Source organism: Microcebus murinus, chromosome 13, assembly GCF_040939455.1.
Source record: "Microcebus murinus isolate Inina chromosome 13, M.murinus_Inina_mat1.0, whole genome shotgun sequence".
Classification (NCBI taxonomy): Eukaryota; Metazoa; Chordata; class Mammalia; order Primates; family Cheirogaleidae; genus Microcebus; species Microcebus murinus.
This window is the reverse complement of record NC_134116.1, coordinates 76,472,101-76,490,235: the sequence shown is the minus strand read 5'-3', so window position 1 is coordinate 76,490,235 and position 18,135 is coordinate 76,472,101. Positions and strand designations below refer to the sequence as shown.

The 18,135-nt window shown below is 41.2% G+C and overlaps 2 protein-coding genes across 8 annotated transcripts in view; one reads left to right on the top strand and one right to left on the bottom strand.

Moving 5' to 3' along the window:
* GTF3A (general transcription factor IIIA) overlaps positions 1–2,433 on the top strand; it is a 14,785-nt gene extending 12,352 nt beyond the window's left edge. The window contains 3 exon segments of the mRNA XM_012744032.2: positions 402–631; positions 1,581–1,640; positions 2,163–2,433. Coding sequence (XP_012599486.2) covers positions 402–631; positions 1,581–1,640; positions 2,163–2,330 — 458 coding nt within the window. The 3' untranslated portion in view covers positions 2,331–2,433.
* MTIF3 (mitochondrial translational initiation factor 3) lies at positions 2,378–18,135 on the bottom strand. Of its 7 annotated transcripts, none has more exons than XM_076009530.1 (7): positions 18,038–18,135; positions 12,103–12,170; positions 10,455–10,536; positions 9,154–9,617; positions 6,205–6,362; positions 5,639–5,734; positions 2,378–2,621 (listed from the first exon to the last, which is right to left on the bottom strand). In XM_076009530.1, exons 4-7 carry the CDS (start codon positions 9,614–9,616, stop codon positions 2,412–2,414), a joined length of 927 nt encoding a protein of 308 aa, XP_075865645.1. In that variant the 5' UTR covers position 9,617; positions 10,455–10,536; positions 12,103–12,170; positions 18,038–18,135; the 3' UTR covers positions 2,378–2,411. The 7 variants fall into 7 exon arrangements, with proteins under 7 accessions (XP_075865645.1, XP_075865646.1, XP_075865647.1 ...); XM_076009531.1 differs by lacking the exon at positions 18,038–18,135 and adding an exon at positions 17,348–17,655; XM_076009532.1 differs by lacking the exon at positions 10,455–10,536.

Here is an 18,135-nt window from a genome sequence, read left to right as displayed (position 1 = left end):
GAGCTGCTGCCGCCACGCCCACGTGGCATGCTTCAAGGCGGCGGCAGCTGCGGTGTAGAATCCCGGGAGGCACTAGTGTTCAGGACAGTTTGGGAAACACTGTCCTACATACTGGAGGACAAGGAAGGAAACCAAGCATCTGTTTCATTTTCTCACGCTGCCCACAGCCACCGTGCTCAGAGCCTCTGCCCCGGCAAGTGAACAGTGACTATGGGTAATGTAAGGACTTAGGAGAATTGACACAAACTTTCTGGGTGATAAAAACTGGGTTTAGGTTCCTTAGAAGTTTCTGATTTGTGTGTAGTGACAAGGTTTTAGGCACTGAATGTTACTTGTGTGGTCAATGTTTTTTCTATGTGGTAACATCTGGGGAAATTGGCTAAATTTATCTATTCCAACAGAGGAGATAACATGTGAAGTATGCCAGAAGACATTTAAACACAAAGATCATCTTAAGCAACACATGAAAGCTCATGCCCCAGAAAGGGATGTATACCGATGTCCACGAGACGGCTGTGGAAGAACCTACACGACTGTGTTTAATCTCCAGAGCCATGTCCTCTCTTTTCACGAGGAAAGGCGTCCTTTTGTGTGTGAACACGCTGGCTGTGGCAAAACGTTTGCAATGAAAGTAAGTGCTCGCTCTCATACGCAGTCCTGTCGTCCTTGGCTGCCACACTGGGAGCCCGGGGTCCCAGGGTGGCTCCAGACACACCTCCACTCTTGCTTCAGCTGGGTGGTTCTCAAAGCATGGCCCTAGACCGGTAGTGTCAGTTGGGAACTTGGAAACGCAGGCTCATGGGCCTGCCCTAGACCTGATGAGTCAGAAACTCGGGTTGGGACCATAATTGTTTTAACAAACCCTTTGGGGGATTCTTATGTGTTCTAAAGATGAGAACCAGCATCCTTGGTGTCGTACACTGACTATTCATGCTGATGCTGCAGGTGTCCCCTTTGACCCCCACTACCTAGGGACTGGGAATGGGAATGGGTGGCAGGGAGACCAGGGAACACAGAACTGTGGGATCTCCAGGTTTCGGCAGCCAGCAGGTAAGGACACGGCACGCGGTGGAGGGGCCTGTGCAGTTCTGCAGACTCACTCTGGGTGGTTCTTACCGTGAATCTTAATGAAGACTGGAGAGAGAGAAGACTCACTCAGCAGAGGTCCAAATCATTAGGAGACAATGGGGAGCTAATGGTGGTTGGCTTTACTATCAAAGACAAGACGGTCAGATTTCCCGCTGGTATTTATGAACACTGCTTAAACAGATGCAGTTAAAGAACTCCTTCAGCTTGGAATAGTTCACTTACAACAGGTTCCCTCCCTTATAAAAGAACTAAGATGCCACTGGTGGTTGGGATTATATAAATTCCTAACCTGGATCCTTAGAAAAGGTAATGATTTAAGTCCAGGATTTGAGGAAGAAATCTTTCCTTAGCTCTGGTGGGGCATTAGGCAGTCATATCCCTCAACAGCACATAACAGAAAGGTTGACATTTTAAATCACTCATGGAGTTTTCATATAAGTAGACACCAAATGTCAGTGTTTTTAAAATGTAACTTTTTTCTTTCATTGTAGCAAAGTCTCAGTAGGCATGCTGTTGTGCATGATCCTGACAAGAAGAAAATGAAGCTCAAAGTAAGTTGGAACTTCTTAGGCAAGCTATTTCTTTAAAACAGAAATTATTTAGAGCCAGGTGGGGCCTGGCAGTGGTAGCTCATGGCTGCAAGGAGGCTGAGGTGGGGATCTCTTGAACTCAGAGTTGGAGATCAGCCTGAGCAAGAGCAAGACCCCCTCTCTACAAAAAATAGGACAAATCAGCTGGGGGTGGTGATATGCGTCTGTAGTCCCAGCTGTTCAGGAGGCTGAGGCAGGAGGATTGCTTGAGCCCAGGACTTTGAGGTTGCAGTGACCTGTGATGATACCACTGCATTCTAGCTGGGATGACAGAAGGAGACTGTCTCAAAACAATAAATAAAGCCAGAGGGAGTCTGTTAGGAATATTTTCAACTACTGTTGTGAGTCTGCACTACTACTGAAGACTTGTCTTTCTTAAATGGAGTATTATATACCTATACCTGTTGGTACATACAACTATTGTAAAATTAATTCAGATAATTGATTTTTTATTTCTAATTGTCTATCTCCTTATTCCCAAAGGTAAAAAAGTCTCGTGAAAAACGAAGTTTGGCCTCTCGTCTCAGTGGATATATCCCTCCTAAAAGGAAACAAGAAAAGCAAGGCTTATCTTTGTCAAAAAATGGAGAGTTACTGAACTGTGTGAAAGACCAGGTGCTCACCACAGTTGCAATACTTACCCGTAACTAAATATCAGTTGCGTTGTTTGGAGGACCACAGACTAATGAGCTCAGCTATTTTCTCTCAGAAGTGTATTTTTCTTTATTAAAATCATAGTTGTAGAACATCTGAATCTGTATCATTTCCATTTTCTTTGTTCAAAGTGTCTTTTTTCTGGGTTTCTTGATATTCGTTCTCTTCCTTTTTGGTTAAAGGACGGAGAACACACATTAACGCTTTTCCTCCTCTAGTAGGTTGTGGCTTGGATGAGAAGGTAGCCATTCCAGGCATAGTCTGGAGTATTTGATTAAATATCTCTTCCTAAAGAAGGAAAACAGCCAAAGATTAATTTAAAATCAGTGTCTTAATGCTTTCTAGTACTAATGCTCTAATACTCATAAAAAACCCAGCATTCTTGAATTGCTGTTTAAGTGATTAGCAAATCAGTTCATACATATCTGGTTAATTGAAATCTGTACTAACACACTGAAGGCTTAATAGTTTTAAATCTCCACTGTCATGGCACTAAGGGGGCTACATTTGGCTCCAGACTACCCTCTCCCCAAAACAAGTACAAAGCACTGGGTTTAGGCATCAGCAAAATACTCATCCCAAAAATTGTTATCTGAGTGCAGTTCCCAACACTCACTAACACAGAATCACTAGGAATGATTTTGTTTTAAAAAAGAGACCTGGGCTCAAGAAATTCTGGATTGGCTAGGAATAATCCCCTAAGTCAGCAGTCCCCAACTTTTTTGGCACCAGGAACTGGTTTCATAAGACAATTTTTCCATGGACTGGGGGGAGGGAGAGATGTTTTGGGATGATTCAAGCACATTACATTTATTGTGCACTTTATTTCTATTATACTGTAATATATAATGAAATAATTATACAACTCGCCATAATGCAGAATCAGTGGGAGCCCTGAGCTTGTTTTCCTGCAAGTAGACAGTCCCATCTGGGGGTGATGAGACAGTGACACCCAAAGTGTGTTGTTTATGTCCAGTCTACTCCATAATCTCATTTTGGTTGCTGTCACTGCAGAAAACCCAGCTTCACAAATAGGATCTTGGAAACGAAAGGAGGCTTTTCAGTGCTTTTGTGGCAATCTCAGGATATTCTGCCTTGACTTTAATCCAGAAGGTATGGAGATTTGAAGTTGTCTCAAACATACTTTTAAGGCCACTGTCATTTGTGATCTCAAGCCATTGATCCTCTTCTAGCATGGATGAAGTCAGTTCACCTGGCTTATTCACAAATGGGTCATGGATCCATTCCTTCCCAGTTTGGGGGTCTCTTGTTTGGGAAGTAATGTTCAAACTCCCAAATATTTTGAAAGCTGAGATAGGTGATCATGCACCAGCTGAGAGAAAGAAGGCCCTAGCTCAGTCTCTTTCAAAATCTCTGCTAATGTTTAAAACATAAAAATCCCAATGTTCACTTGTCATTCCTTAATTCTAGTTTGGCTTTGAAGGCAGGCACTTTATCTGCCAACTTGAACAGAGCTGCCATTCTCTTCTGAAGTGAAAGATTGAGTTAGTTGAGCAGGTTGAATATGTCACGCAAGTAAGCAAATTTTATGACTCATTCTGTGTCACTGAAATGTGTTGCCAGTGGTGACTGTTTTTCTAAAAGAAATCTCTGGAGTGGTTCTTATAACTAAAACTCTGGCTGATGACACTACCTTTTGAAAGCTGTCTCATTTCTGTGTATAAAAGATGACGTGTGTCCTCTGTGTCCATCTCCTCACGCAGCTGTGCAAACATACGTTAATGGCATGTACTTTAATGTGGTTGATAATTTTAATCACGTCCTATAAAACGTTTAGTTCAGGTGACATTTTTTGTCTAGCCAGCATTTCTCTATGGATAACACAGGGCATAGACTCACATTCAGAAGCGACCTCTTTGACCCGTGCTGTGAAACCAGAAAGCCGTCCAGTCACGCAACTGCTCTGTCCATGCATATACTGACACAACATGACCAGTTCAGTTTTCCTGATATGTAATCATTCAAAGACTTGAATAGTTCTGCAGCGGTGGTGTTGGTTGGCAAAAAAAGTGCACATAACACATCCTCATGCACGTCCTCCTGAAAAATATATTGCATAAAGACAAGCATCGTGGCCTTGTCAATGTCGATAGACTCATCAACCTGGATTACATACCATGTAACTCATTAACAATTGTGCCTCAATATCCTCTGCTATTTCGTCCATTCGGTTAGTTATGGTGCTAGCTGAAAGAGGAACACATGTTCCCTTTTGAACTGCAGCCTCTCCTAAAAGTTCATAGTGAATGTCCTTAGCAGCAGGCAGGACCAACTCCTCACCAATAGTAAAGGGCTGCTTAGCTTTGGCAATGTGGTTGGCCACTAAGAATGATGCTCTCAGTGCAGGCACACTGATGACGTGGTGACCTTCAACAATTGCTTCTGTTCTGCATGTTCACGGTTTTTTCTTTTCAAAAACTCCAAATTCTTGTTTTTTAAAGCAGGGTGCTTGGTCTCCACATGGCAAAGCAGTTCTGAAGGTTTCATGGCTTCATTGGAAGCTGGATAGTTTTAAATCTCCACTGTCATGGCACTGTCAGCCCACAAAGAGGGCTTGGAGAATGTGAATCACCTATTGCAATGAACCCATGATTTAAGTAGGACTCTTGGTATTTTCTTTTAAATGCAGCTTTCGTTTTGTTGGCAGTCTTCTGCTCTCTCATCATTGGGTCTTTCCCCATTTTCAAAGAGGCTGTCTGGTGATGTTTGGTTTTTACTCATTTTGCTGGGGTTAGCTTGTCAATTTTCCAAAACTGTGACTGGGACAAGTACACGGCGTGGGAAAGAGGCATGGATGGAAGTGGTAAATAAAATAATGGGCAGGCCACACAAAGACTAAAATAAGTGTCAGACTTTAACTTAAAGCCTACCATCAGCTGTAGCTTTACAACTGAAGATGCTCACTTGCCACTATATAGCCTGCCACCACATGCAACTTGTCACTTGCCACTCACTGACAGAGTTTTGATATAAGTCTGCAAGCAACTGATTTATTATGGTTTCTGTGCAGTCAAACCTCTCCGCTAATGATAATCTGTATCTGCAGCTGTTCCCTGGTGCCAGCACCACTGCTTGGGCTCCACCTCAGATCACCAGGCATTAGATTCTCATAAGGAGGGTGCAACTAGATCCCTTGCATGCGCAGTTTACAGTAAGGTTGGCGCTCCGATGAGAATCTAGGAGCTGCCGCTGATCTGAGAGGATATGGAGCTCAGGCAGTGATGCAAAAGACGGGGAGCGGCTGTAAATACAAATGAAGCTTCCCTCGTTCATCCACCACTCACCTCCTGCTGTGCAGCCTGGTTCCTAACAGGCCACAGACCGGTACCAGTCCACAGCTCGGGTTGGGGACCACAGGCCTGAGTGATTCCACCGTGGAGCTAAGGTTCAAAACCACTTTTGATTTTGCTGCCCTTAGTGGGTAACAAAGTTATCTGACTCAAAAGTGAAACAGATATTCCATAAACTTATCCTAGGACTGTAAATTGATACATACTTTCTAGAAGACAGTTTGACTATATGATGCTTCTCATGAGTATAAAGAGGAAACAAAGGATGAATCTATAAAGTTTCCAGCTTTCCTATTTAAAGGTTAGTCTACACTTTGTAAAAAAAACAATAGTATATAGCTTTTACATTATAAAATACATTTTTTCACATGGCAAAATATGCTATAGTAGAAAACTTATACACAGTATGCTTATGTTTTGAAAAACAAACTGGAAAACTGATATCATGGGATAGATTTACCAGTCACTTTTCTTCGCCTTTAAAGTTTTCAGATTTTCTGGAACTATATTTTTAGATTAGAAAACAAAACAAGCAGTCACTCATACCTGCTTTTACTTACCATTTTATTTTCTGGCTCATCTGCGTTTTTCCCTTTCTTTATAGTAATTTGAACTTTGTGTTTTTTCTCAATCCACTGCTGAATCTGTTTACTCTTTGTGTCCAAATCATGTTGTCCAATATTTGAAGAAAAAGTTAGCTCCTTTGTCAGGGTTGGTCCTAGTTTGAAACAGGGAGATTTGGTGCTAGGGCTATTGAATAGTCTGCTATAAAACCTGAACTTTCCCATATGCACGTCACAGAATAATTGGTTATCCAGCTAATGATCCTCTCGTATGACTTTCAGTTTTGCAGACCAGCAAACACTTTTTTAAATGGGGGAGATAAACATAAAGGTACCGATTTTTATCTGCCAGCATCTCCTAGATTCTCATCGGAGCGGGAACCTTACTGTGAACTGCGCGTGCATGGGATCTGGGTTGCACCCTCCTTATGAGAATCTAATGCCTGATGGTCTGAGGTGGAGCCCAAGCAGTGGTGCTGGCACGGGGGACCAGCTGCAGATACAGATAAAGGGCACTTAAAATCTAAAATGCTTCCATTTATTGTTAATAGTCCTTGGGTGAAAGAATACCCGAAGAATGGTTTAAAAGAATAAAGTTTAGCTTTATGATAAACTTAATTTCTCTTATTTTTCTTTCTGATGGAGGCAAGTGTCCGAGGGACTCTTCTAATTCACTCCCTTTCTGATGCTCTCCTTGCTACTAAGGGGTCAGCCAGACTGTGTCAGCTGGGCAAGCTCCCTATGTCCTATGTCCACGCACTGTGTCTCTGGAAGTCCTACCTACTAGAAAATTATTTTACAGAGAAGGATCAGACTCTTGAATAAAGGTGTTGGGACAACTGAGAGTTTTCTGATGGGAAAAAGATCTCCCTATCTAATGGTCTACAGGGGAAAAAAATGCAACTTTAAAACAAACAGAAGAAAAGAATAGTTTATGACTTCAGGATAGAGGAAGGAGTTCATTATGACAAAGATGGGTAATTTTCCCATCTCAAAAATGGGACTGTGTAATAAAAGGCAAAGTCAAAATATACCTGGGATAAGGTTGTTGTATCACACACAGTAGAAACCCTAAAAACCTGGAAGAAATATAAACCATCTAAGAAAAATAAAGGAATATGAGAATAGGCAACTCAGAAGAAAAACTCAGATGGTGAAAGGAAATACAAATTAAAACAATAAAATATGGTTTCTCATCATCAGCATGACAAAAACTAGAGTATCACAGTACCAGGTGTGGGTCAGAATGTAGAGAAAAATGTCATATACTGCTGAGGAAAGCAGTTTGACCCACTTAGGTTCAGAGACCCTAGAGTATGCACCAGTGTCCATAATAAAAACTGAGAACAAGCCCAGTGTTCGTGGAAATGTGTTAAATTTATGACATATTCTTATGATGAAATGTTATAGGTATTAATAGATTAGCTACACCTACTACATAAATATGGATAGATCTTGAAAACAACAGTACACCTTTTTTTTTTTTACACCTACAAAATAATATATACTGTCTACAAATATAACTGTATGTAACTGGAGTTTAACAACATGGGCTGGAGTTTAACTCACTGAAAGCATGAGTGGCCAGGGGCACCTCTAGGAGGCAGGACAGGACAAGAGAAGAGAGTATAGAAGACTCAACTTTTCTGTAATATTTTGTTTAACCACTTCAGTATGGCGCTCACCGGCCGCGAAACCTCGCCCACAGCCGGCACTCACAGTCCGCACGGTAGTGTGTGCTGTGCATTGACGACGGATCCGTTTTGCTCTTGTGTGATGAGGAAAGCTTTAAAGCACTGAAAGCTTGTTTTACTTTACAGGCAGCTTTACTTATAATGTAAATCAGAATAGGTAACATATACATATATGTTTTCATTACGTTATTTTTAAATGTTCACAATTTTATTTTGATAAATGAAAAATTAGAAAAGTCATATCATGGCTGTCGGCTAAAGTCGACACTCGTTCCATCTGTGGCTATCAACTATAGTAGACACTCGTTCCAAAGTGGTTAAAAAATTGAAAGTACGACAATGCTAACACTTGCTCACTTCGGATGATGGGCAATGTATGTTACCCATTGTTATCTTTTCCTGTATGCTTTTATATTTCCAAAATAAACATCATTTTTTAAAAAGTTTTTTTATTTCCCCATGGTTGGTCTCTTCTGGATATTTTTTTGTTTTCCAGTCAATCTCCTTGTTGTGAAATGTGGCTACAAAACTAAGTGACAGATAATGTGTGGTTTTCTCAAGGTGCACAACCTTATGACAGCAGCACTGGGACCATTTACTGACTCCTGTCCCGTTGTGCTGTCCATTGAACAATCTTTCACAACGATCAGCACTTTTCTGGAACCGTGAAAAACAAGCATCTTCACTTAACATACAATTCATGGCTTCTGTGAGGCCTAAGTTTTACTACCGATATTGTCACAAAATACTTTGGCATGAGAGATGCTCTATGAATCACTTCAGAGTTTAAATGGCGCTTCCAGAAAATTAACCACACATCTCCACTTTAGAGATAAGAGGAAAGAAAAACACTCCAAAGGACAGAAGTTAAATGAGCGGCCCAGGAAAGGGCAAGAAACTCCGATCCATCCCTTGGAATCTCATTCCGTTTCACCCATTAGCTACTCTGCTTTAGGGACATGGCTACAGACCAGAGGGGGAAAAGAGTTTCCATCATTTTGGTTTGTTCACCTTGTTTCTCCCTCATTTTACACAGGTTTGAAGGAAGAGACGATGGGCATGGTAAAAGGAAAAACAAGCAAAAAAGGAATAGAAATAGGTAGGGATGGAAGAGAAAGAGACATTGGGGATGGTGGCAGAACTATGAATGTGCCAGTTTCTCATTTCCCCATTGTCATGGGCACCTTGGTAAATACCAGAATTTCAACTGCTGATTTGAAGTCCTAAAGGATTCGGGGAGCAAAATACCTACCAGTTTTCGGACTAGCCTTCTCCCTCTCTCTCAGCCTCATGCGTTCTTCGTGAATCTGTATCCCTGTCATGAGCTGGTACTGCGGAGGCTCTGCGCTGGGATTCTTTTGCACCAGTCTCAGGTCTCGCTCATCCAGGAGTCTAATCACATCTGCTCGGTGCATGATTCCCAAATCATTGCCCTTCTCATCAAGTACGTGAATAATTCGCTCACTAATTTTTCTTCCAGTGTTACTAAAAGCTGTTCCATCCTTTTTTTTCTTTTTTCTCTCATCCTGGATGTCTTGGATGGTGCTAAAAGCCTTCGTATGAATTAGGAAGGACAGCCTTGGGGCAGAAGCGGCAGGGGACAACTGTGCTGGTGCTGTCCTTTGTACAATGTGTTTACCAAAACATCTTCTAATGCAATTATTTTCCGTCTTTACAGTTTGTAGAATTAACCTATTTAGAAAAACAGCAGCCATCCTAAAAAAAGCAGTAAGAAAAGTTCATTAAAATTCAGTCACTTATCTCGTGGTCTGATACTGTGGTACATGGCAGGGCATGTGAGAGGCTGCAGAGACTATGTATGCTACCTCTTAAGTGCTAAGGAGATGCTGTTCCCTGGACTGCCAGAACCATGCACAGGAAAGCTACACCAACAAGGTGGACTGCTGGGTGACCTTGGCCAGGTTAACTCATGATGGCACTGTCCCCAGCACAAGTGGTTATTAGAATAAGTCAGATTTGCACAGTGCTTTGGTTTTCCATTTTTTTCTTCTGTACACATGATCTCATTTGACTCTATTTCCCATGGATCTTGTATAGCACTGACTACAAATGCAAATATCATCTTCAGGATTTACTTATGACAATGTAGTATATAAAATGATCGGTGTTTCATAAATATCAATTCATAACTGTTAACAATTTACCAACAACTCTGATGATACACAAAAGATAAGAATACTATTATGGGAAAGCGGACTCTCCAGGAAGGAAGGTGACCCACTGGAAGAACTGAGATTGTCAAAAAGGAAACACCCTGACATAAATCAAAGTGCCAATCTCATAAACTACAAGATCTTTCAGGCATCACTACCAAATGGTCACTGCAGCATATATGATGATAGCAGTTTTACTCCATGGCTAGAAGACTGAATTTGAAGCACTTATAAATTGTACTTTGATTTTTTTAATTGCATCTTTCTCTTTCCAGTCACATGTTTAGTAAATCTTAGAGGCGCAGGCTGAAGGGGTGATGAGAGGACTTGTCATCTCATCTAGGGTATGCTAAGAAACATTAGAGAATCAAGAACTCACAGAGGTGTGACTTGTCAAAGGTGAAAGAGGAAAAGAGGAGGTGTCTTCAGTAGTGCTTCTCAAAGAATGGCCCCCGTGCCACCTGCATGAGAATCGCCTGGGTGTTTAAAACTGGACATTTCCTCTGGTCCCTGGCTTTGATCCCACCAGGCTGTATGACCCACTGACCCCTCGCCCCTCGTGTTGAAAAGTGATATGAAAAAAAGCACGGTAAGTTAAATAGCAAGTGATGGTCATGCACAGTCTCACTTCCATCCTTACCTAGCTTGATAACACCCAAACTGACAACTCTAGCTCCAATCTCTCCCGAGTTCCACAATTACAGTGTTAATTGCCTAACCAGCATCTCTACATAGATATGTAATAGTCATCCCAGAGTCAACAAGTCCAAAATTCACTTTTTAATCTTCCACACCAAACTTGCTCCTCCCTAAGTCTTCCCTGCCCCACACTAGAGTGCAGTGGCATCACCATTGCTCACCGCAGCCCCGAACTCCTGGGCTCAAGCCATCTTCCTGTCTCAATTTCCCAAGTAGCTGGGACTACAGGCGCTAGCCCCCACACCTGGCTCAAAATGCGGGATTTTTTTCAAACAAGTAAGCAAATAAACAAAAATACTACACATAAGAAAAAGATGAAGAAAAATTTATAAAAACCCTGGTTATTTGAGGTTTAAGACAAAAGTGATTTTCCCCTTATCTTTCCTAATCATTACTTCTCAAAATTTTTATGACTATTATTTTTTTTATACTTGTAAATAAATTCTATTTATTTACAAAATAAACCCTATTTCAGAAAAATGTTGCAGGATCGTTAAGTTTTAAAAACAATTTCCAAGAAGAGAAAAAGGGAAAATAAAAGAGTAGAAAAATACTGAAACTATGTTTTTAAATTTAAAGTCCTTTACCATTATTCAAATTTAATTTTAAATTTAAAAAAGCTTCAAATTTTCTTGATTTATACAGTAGGCAAAGTAGTTCAAAACACTTAAGCTTTAATACTAGTTAAATTTTGGCTATAGATCAGCAAAGTTCAAAATATACATGTTTCCTCAAAATAGGCCTTTATACGTTAAAAAAAACTGTAATATTAAATTTGAATTGCAAATGTCAACATAAATTCATAATTTTAAAACCTTTTATTAGGAAACTTTTCAAACTGGTACAGGAAGAATAGCATAATAAACAGCACACGCCAAACCTGTTTCATCTCTACCCTCTCAATATCTCCTCCCAACCATCCAGGAACTATTTCAAAATCAATCCTATTCTATCAGTAAATACTTCAGCATGTATCTCTAAGAGGCACTCTTTTATCTTTTTAATAATACCAACAACGTTATCCCAATTAATAATCGTTCCTTTATATCATCAAATATCTGGTTTTCAGATTTCCCTGATAGTATTACAATTTTGTTTGTTTACACTTCATTTACAGTCTGGCAGCATTAAGAGACTCCCACTGGTCAAATTTGGTATAATTTAAACATTAAGGACTAATGACTGTAATTCATTTCAACACACTGAATATGCAAAAATCTATGAAAATGATAATTTGCCACAACTGTATGTGACTATTATCCCGATTCCTTACTTTGAAAATTGGTGAATTGGTAATTAAACAAAAAAGAACTGAGCATTTATCCTACCTTTTTGGGAAGAACTATAATCATCCCCACTTGATGAGGAAAAGCTCTTCTTTAGAAGAGAATGACAGCTAATAAATGGAAAAGAAAAGTAAATGCAATTAGAAAATTACCATTTTGCCATCCCCAATGAAATCACTGACTCAGGCAAGGATAGATGCAAAAAATCATTAGGTAGAAAGCTGATGCCAAAGGGTCACCCACAGATTACTTGCAGAAAAAGGAAAAAAACACACTCTGCCAAGGAGACAGCTGTCTGTCACCATCTTAATCAAAGGTCACACTCAGCATATTCAATGGGGGGACAACTTGCCATCCCAGCGTACACCTCCTGATGTGAAGCCACCCAGTACTCCAGACCTTCTCTGAGGCAGCCTTGCCAAAAGGCCTACCCTGAACCGGATGTGGTGTCAGAACCTGGCTTCCAGTTTTCAGAGGGTACAAGGGCCAGACTCTGGGAGAAACACATTAGAGGACACTGCAAGGGAATAATCTGACAGATCCAGACTGTGGGACAACTGGCTTGATATCTAAAAAAGTCGTCGTCATTGGGAAAGAAAAAGGAAGTGGGAGGCTACTCCTGAATAAAATGATCAAGGAAACATAATTATAAAATGCTGAAGGGGTCTGCTGGGGATGGGGGAAGGAACTGGTATTAGACACTATTAGAGAAGTACTGCTCATTTTCGTAGGTGTGAAAATGGAATTCTGAGGGAAGGAATGTCGAGGTATTAGGATAGTGCCATTGACATCTGTCAATTCCTTTGAAATGGTTCAGCAGGAAATATAAAGTATGGCAACATCTGCTGAATCTAGGTTATGGTTGTATACACGTTCAGTTACTAGTCTTTCAACTTTTTTGTATGTTTAAAAATTTTTTTCATAATTAAAAAGTTTTTAAAAAATCAATCAGGCCAGGCATGGTGGCTCACCCTGTAATCTCAGCACTTTGGGAGGCCTAGGTGGAAGGATCACTTGAGCCCATGAGTTTAAGACTGCAGTGTGCTATGATTGCGCCATATGATCTTGCCACTACACTGCAGCCTGGGTGACAGAGCTAGACCCTGTCTCTAAAATAAAAATAAATATATAAATAAAAAATAAATCATTAGGCTAGAGCTTCAGTCCCCAAACCGCGGGGCCAGGGACCAGTCCCAGTCCGTGGCCTGTTAGAAACCAGGCCGCACAGCAGGAGGTGAGTGGTGGGCTGGAAAGTGGAGCTCAATCTGTATTTGCAGTTGCTCCCCACTGCTGGCATCACTGCCTGAGCTCCACCTCCTGTCAGAGCAGTGCTAGGAGCAGCTGCAAATGCAATAAATGTTATGTGCTTGAATCATCCTGAAACCATTCTCCCCTCACACCCTCCTACCCCCTCCCCCACCCTGCTGGGTCCCTGGAAAAACTGTCTTCTGCGAAACCAGTCCCTGGTGCCAAAAAGGTTGGGGACTGTTGGTCTAGAGGGATGAAAAAGTTCACTTCATTAGTCAGGTCTATATGACTACTCAGTCTGCATAAGTTCTAAATTTCATTGTAACTTAATACACATTGGCATTCTGGCTTAGTACAGTTTTACAAAAAAAAATTCCCTGTTTTAGTTTCAAGCCTCTAAGTGACCTATAAATAGGAACTTTAAATACTTAAAATTCTGAATTGTTTTGTGATGCATATTACCTTTAGTTTTCCATCTAGTTTTCATCAAACCTGAGTCTAAAAGTGTTTCATCATCATAAATGGTGATGGTTTCAGTCTGACATTGAACTCGTATAATTTTTGCTAATTAACAGTTAAAAGTTAACATGACTACATCAGGGAAGTGTTTCTCAGAAACGGGAGGCCTGTCAGCAGCATCTGGCGATGCTTCTCAAAACACAGGTATGTCCTCTCTCCTCTTCTGTTAAAAACCACTGGGTCAGGACAAAAATGAGAGAGAGAAATTTAAGAAAATAAGTAATAAAATATTATAATGTAAGTGGTTCAAAGGTAGTTTAAGGCAGGATGTCTGAGATTACCCTTAACCTTTCAAGGTTGATGTAAAATAGGAAACCATGTTCTCTGACAAGATACTTCTGTCAGATAAGTAATACTAGGCTGAATAGACAGACCAGTAGTCTAAGTCAAAACAAAAATGCTCATGTTATGACAATATTGGTGCATTTGCTGTACTTTTACTCCCACGACTATACTCTGAGACATCCATAATATCCTAAAAGCCAATTATCTTAATGTCAGTTTACTTAAAATACATAATTTTATGGCATGAGATACCTGTTTCTGATTTGATGATTACTCAGACCTTATCAAAATCAAGCTGCACTGCATTAGTCTGCATCTACCCGTAGCTTTAAATTCAGTAGCTGGCTCCACATTGTAGAAAGAAACACATAATTTCTATTTATTTATTCCTTATTTACTCGAGACTGGATCACTGAAAAACTCCTAGAGGAGAAATAAGGATGCCTCTTGGGCATCATCACTAACTTTCCTAGGATGATGTAAGTAAGAAAAAATGTCAATTGCATCACTCCAAATGTATGCCATAGTTAATGTTTGATCCACCTACTCCATAAGAAACTGAAATGATTTAAATAGTAAGCCATAAAGTGAGAAATTATGAAATAAACATGTGGCTATCTCCATATGCTATATATTTCAGGTGAGCCTAGGGTTGTGTTCATTTTCATATTGTCTTCAGTTGTCTAAAATAAACAATATTCTTTAAAGAACTATATTTCCCAACATTTTGTTATGAAAATGTTTAAATACACAGACAAGTTGAGACTTTATAGTAAATACCCCAGTATGTATCACCTAGATTTTATGCTTAATGTTTTTACTCTTGCTTGGTCTATCCATCTATTTACTCCTCCTTCCATTCATTTTGCTTACATTTTGATACATTTCAAACTAAATTGCAGACACTAGTACACTTTATCCTCAAATACTTTGGCATGCATATGATTAGAGTTCGATATTTAAATTTTCTTTTGATGAAAAATTTATACATAATGAAATGTACAAATCTTAAACATTTGATTAGTTTTGACAAGTACATACACCTTTGTAACCAAAACCCCTATCAACATGTAGAACATGAACATGACTATCATCCCAGAAAGTTCCCTCATGCCTCCTCCAAGTCAATCCCTAACCCCACCTAGAACCATTGTTTTAATTTTTTTCCATAATAGTCTGTTCTAAGACTTCATAAAAATGGAATTGAACAATATGTATTCTTTGTTGTAAGGCATCTTAGCATAATGTTTTCAAGATTCATCCATGTTGTTGTATTATATCATTAGTTTGTTCCTTTTTACTTCTGAGAAGTGTCCTCCCAGTATATGAATATACTACAGTTTTTAAATCTAGTTTTCTGTTAATGAACACCTAGGCTGTTTCCAGTTTTTGGCTATTATGAATAGTTGATGTGAACATTCTTGTACCAAAAAAAAGCAGCAATGGTTACTGTTTCAAAGGTCAGTTGCATTCTCTGTATGATACATTATTTTGCATTCTCCCAGAAGATACTATTTACATATTGTAAGGAAAATTTCTGGCACATGATTTTAAATATGTGGTTTAGTTGACAGAATCAAAAGGGGTGGGTGGGGAGTCCCTGTACTATAAGAAATTAAATTGCTTGCATGCATTTTATTAATAAAACCATATGGACTGAAGAGATTAATATAACTTCTATTGTTCATTCACTGATATTCTTTCTCATATAGCTGAGAATCACAAATTCATACTGATATCTATTCTTTCCAGGTAGGTTGGTCAAAGTTATCTAGATTCTAGTGGACTAGATATTTGTGAAATTAATTTTGCCAATTCCTATGACTCTAAGAATTCTCTTTCACACTTTCCAAAGGAGCTTAACAAAATCCTTGCTTCTGCCTGTGAACTGTCCCACCCTCTCCATTCTAGCTTGGGTTGAGCAGCCTTAAACCCAAAGGACTGCACTATGGTTACTGAACCTTCTTGCTACCCTCCCTTCTTGCTGGTTTTACTCTTCCAAATGAAGCACAAAGTACTTTCTACTATGAGACTGAGTCATTTATGTACTAGAACTCCGATTTAGAATAGGAAAAAAAACCAACATATATTTTTGGCCAATTACTTAACCACATCTCTAGCTGTTAAATTCAAATAATTTAATGACTATCCAGAAAAAATTTAAATAGCTTTTAAACCTAGAGCTAAAGACTCAGTATTAAAAGTTGAACTTGGTCAGGAGCAGTGGCTCATGCCTATAATCCCAGCACTCTAGAAGGTAGAGGCAGGAGGACTGCTTGAGGTCAGGAGTTCCAGACTAGCCTCAACAACAGCAAGATCCTGTCTCTACTATAAATAGAAAAATAAGCCAGTGTCAGGGTGCATGCCTATAGTCCCAGCAACTCAGGAAGCAGAAGGGGAGCACTTGAGTCCAGGAGTTAGAGGTTGCACTGAGCTCTGAAGACACCACTGCACTCTAGTCCCAGCAAGAGAGCAAGACCCTGTCTCTCAAAAAAAAAAAAAGTTGAACTTATTTCTGTATGTTAATTTTCCAAATGGCCATGTCCTCTTCCACATCACTATCCATCCAGCCTTGAGTCACCTTTGACACCTCCTCTCTCCCTCACTTCACAGCCAACTCAACACCAAGTCTCATTAACTTTACTTCCTAAACCGCACTCAAATCCATCCAGGTCTCTCGGTATCCACAGTCACCACTCTTGTTTAAGACATAGACCTCTTGCTGGGATTCTGCCAGTCTCCTAACTCAGCTTTTACAAACCGCCTGAGTCCTGCAACTGGTTCTCCCCATTGCACTGCTGTCACCACACCCAGGGCCCTCCCCACCTTAAAACTGCCCGAATATTAAAGACCTCCACCTTCACCAGGCCAAAAAGCCCCTCCACCTCTCCAGCCTCTCCTTTCTGCCTGAGCCACGGTGTCTTGAAATTTAGTACACCAGAACAGCACCAAGCTCTATCTTTCTCAGGCATTCTTCTGACTGCCTCCCAAACTAAGCCAGATCTCCCACCTGCCTCCTCACTTGGTTGAGCTTGACATCAAATGCCTCGCAGTCCCATTTATCTTTCCCTTAAAGCACCTGTCACAATTTTAATTTTGTGATTATCTCATTACTACAAACACTTCCTCACTAGACGGCAAACTCTAAGAAGCAGGAAACAAGACCAGTTTATTCCTTACTCCGTTGAGCCTGGCACAATAAACAGTAGTTCATTTTCCAGATTCTCCCCTCTACCTTGTGTTCTTCTCTTAGATTAACACCTTTCACAACATGTACTTGGAACCGAGGCTTCTTGGCAGGAAAACTTAATTTACGTCCCTCAGGAGTCTTAGGCCACGGAGCCTACTAAATGATAAACAGGGAAAGAAATCCCAAATCACTTCCCGACCTCCCCCAGTAAGGCCTCCCCCGGCGGCAGCAGCCCGCAAGCGAAGCGTTTGTCCGGCCTTTCCTGCGCACACACTAGCGCAGGCGCCCGCGCCCAGCCCCGGCCAGAGCGGGGCCCAGCACGCAGGAGCCGCGCACTTCCGGACGGAGCTGACCCGGTCACGTGACGCAGCGGCGGCCGCGGCCACGCCCACTCAGAGAACGCACCCGCGACTGGCCTGGGCCAGAGAAGGGACGAACTGCGCGTGCGCGCGCGCAGGTGGGCCGCAATGGCTGGCTGGGACGTGGGATATCGCAGGACCAGCGACCCTGCGAGGCCCGGGCAGCGGCCGGAACTCGAAGAAGGCCCCAGGGCCCGGCCAAACCCCCGACTCCGCCGCAGGGAATGCGGGAACTCCCCACGCCCCGCCCGCGCGGGACGGAGTAGCCATGACCTTACAGGGACGCGGCTGAGCGCAGTGCCACCTCCGCCGCAGGCACGCTCCCTAAGGCCATGTCCTCCCGCCGCAGGACCCCTCGTCACTCCGCGCCCCTCACCTTCAGCATTACGCGTCCTGGGGTCGGCCATTTAAAAGGTCAGGCAGAAGGAGCCAATAAGTGCTCTCCGGAGACACCCCTTCGCTTACCGTAGTGGG